Here is a 1,817-nt window from a genome sequence, read left to right as displayed (position 1 = left end):
GCGTCCCCGTCATTCTTTCTTGGCATGTGTTTGTTATGACCCCCCCCCCACACACACACCCCCCAATACTTTAGCGAGGGAGGGGGAGACGACGAACGAGGGATCCCGTACCACGCGGAATCGACCCTATCCAGTGCTCAAGTGCTCAAGTCCGGGTCCCTTGTACCCACTGCTGCTTGACAGCCCGAGATCAAGCTCACGTCGGCATCGTGCACCTCCGATGGCAGCCTCTCTCGCGATCGCAGCGACCGCCTTTGCTGCGCCCTCCCGCCCTGCGGTCGGCGCGGAGCGCGCCGGCGTGCAGATGAGCGGCGTGGCTCGCAATGCCAACTTTGGCAAGCTGCAGGTCCGCATACGCCCGTCGCCTCCTCGCGCGGCCGAAGAGAGAGCCTCACGCCCGCCTCGCGCCTGCCAGGCGGGCTACCTATTCCCCGAGATTGGGCGGCGGCGGAGCGCGTACCTCGCCGCCAACCCGGACGCCAACATCATCTCGCTCGGGATCGGCGACACGACGCAGCCGGTGCCGTCGCACATCCTCTCTGGCCTCGTCGCCGGCGCCTCCAAACTTGGTGAGCGCGCGCGAGCCGCGATTCCCGCGCGCCCCGCGCAGGGGCGCGGTCCTTGACGCACGAGCGCGCGCGGCACGCGACATGCTCCTGCCGCCGCCCCCGCGCCTCCTCTGCTCTCATCTGCACTCTCCGGCCCGCGGCGCTCGCTCCGCCGCCTCGCGCCTGCGCCAGCCGCACCACTCAAGCCGGGCCGCCGCGGCTGTCTGCACGCGGCGCAGGCACCAAGGAGGGCTACTCTGGCTACGGCGCCGAGCAGGGGATGGGGCCCCTCCGCGAGAAGATCGCGTCTGCTCTCTACGACGGCAAAGTCGACGCGGCGGAGGTCTTTGTCTCGGACGGCTCAAAGTGCGACATCGGCCGGCTGCAGATGATGTTTGGCTCGGGCGTGACGAGCGCCGTGCAGGACCCTTCGTACCCCGTCTACGTCGACACCTCCGTCATCATGGGCCAGGTCCGCTCCCACTGCCCACGAGACGCCATCGTCACAGGTCGATCGTCACAAGTCCACGCCGCAGCTGCGCTGCAGCGTCCGCCCACCGCCCACCGGCGCTCGAGACGTGGCGCCTCGTCCCACTCTCGCCGAGACCGCGCCTCTGAGCGGCACCTCCCTCCGCCGCCGCCCAGACGGCGGAGATGGACGCCACGAGCAAGCAGTACGGCAACATCGTGTACATGCACTGCCAGCCTAGATGCCCTCTCTCTCTCTCTAGATGGGCGGGGGGCGGAAGACGCCTTCTCTGGCCTTCCCGACTCGCCGAACACGAGATCAACCGAGCTCGCACGAGAGCTCGCACGAGATCGCACAAGATCGCCTCGAGATCACCTCGAGATCACCCGAGATCACCCGAGATCACCCGAGATCACCCGAGATCACCCGAGATCACGGGACGCTGGCCTTCCTTTTCTCGAGAGGACACGCAGTTGGCGGTGCTCCGCCGTGCGCACTGCACACTCGCACCCCGTGTGTTCACGCGCTGCTCCGAGTACGCGGCACGGACCGTCCCGCCCTGACGCCGTCGACCAGCTCCGTGTCCGCAGGCCCTGCAGCCCGTCCAACAACTTCTTCCCCGACCTCTCCTCCACGCCTCGCGCGGACGTGGTCTACTTTTGCTCGCCAAACAACCCGACGGGCGCCGCGGCCTCCCGCGAGCAGCTGCAGCAGCTCGTCGACTGGTGCAACAAGCAGGCGTGCCGCCACCCTCCCCTCCTCCACCCTCGCCGCCGCCACCCTCTTCCCAGCCGCCGCCC

General features: G+C 68.5%; 1 protein-coding gene across 1 annotated transcript; it reads left to right on the top strand.

Annotated features, from left to right (window-relative positions):
* Positions 1-200: 200 nt before the first annotated feature.
* EMIHUDRAFT_370252 (hypothetical protein) lies at positions 201-1,756 on the top strand (the record flags this gene model as incomplete). Its single annotated transcript, XM_005769027.1, has 5 exons — positions 201-346; positions 416-569; positions 788-1,020; positions 1,194-1,243; positions 1,608-1,756. Coding segments are annotated over exons 1-5 (712 nt in total), but the record flags the coding sequence as incomplete, so codon positions are not given.
* Positions 1,757-1,817: the final 61 nt, after the last annotated feature.

This window comes from Emiliania huxleyi, assembly GCF_000372725.1.
Source record: "Emiliania huxleyi CCMP1516 unplaced genomic scaffold EMIHUscaffold_434, whole genome shotgun sequence".
Lineage (NCBI taxonomy): Eukaryota > Haptophyta > Isochrysidales > Noelaerhabdaceae > Emiliania > Emiliania huxleyi.
This window is presented reverse-complemented; position numbering and strand designations above follow the sequence as displayed.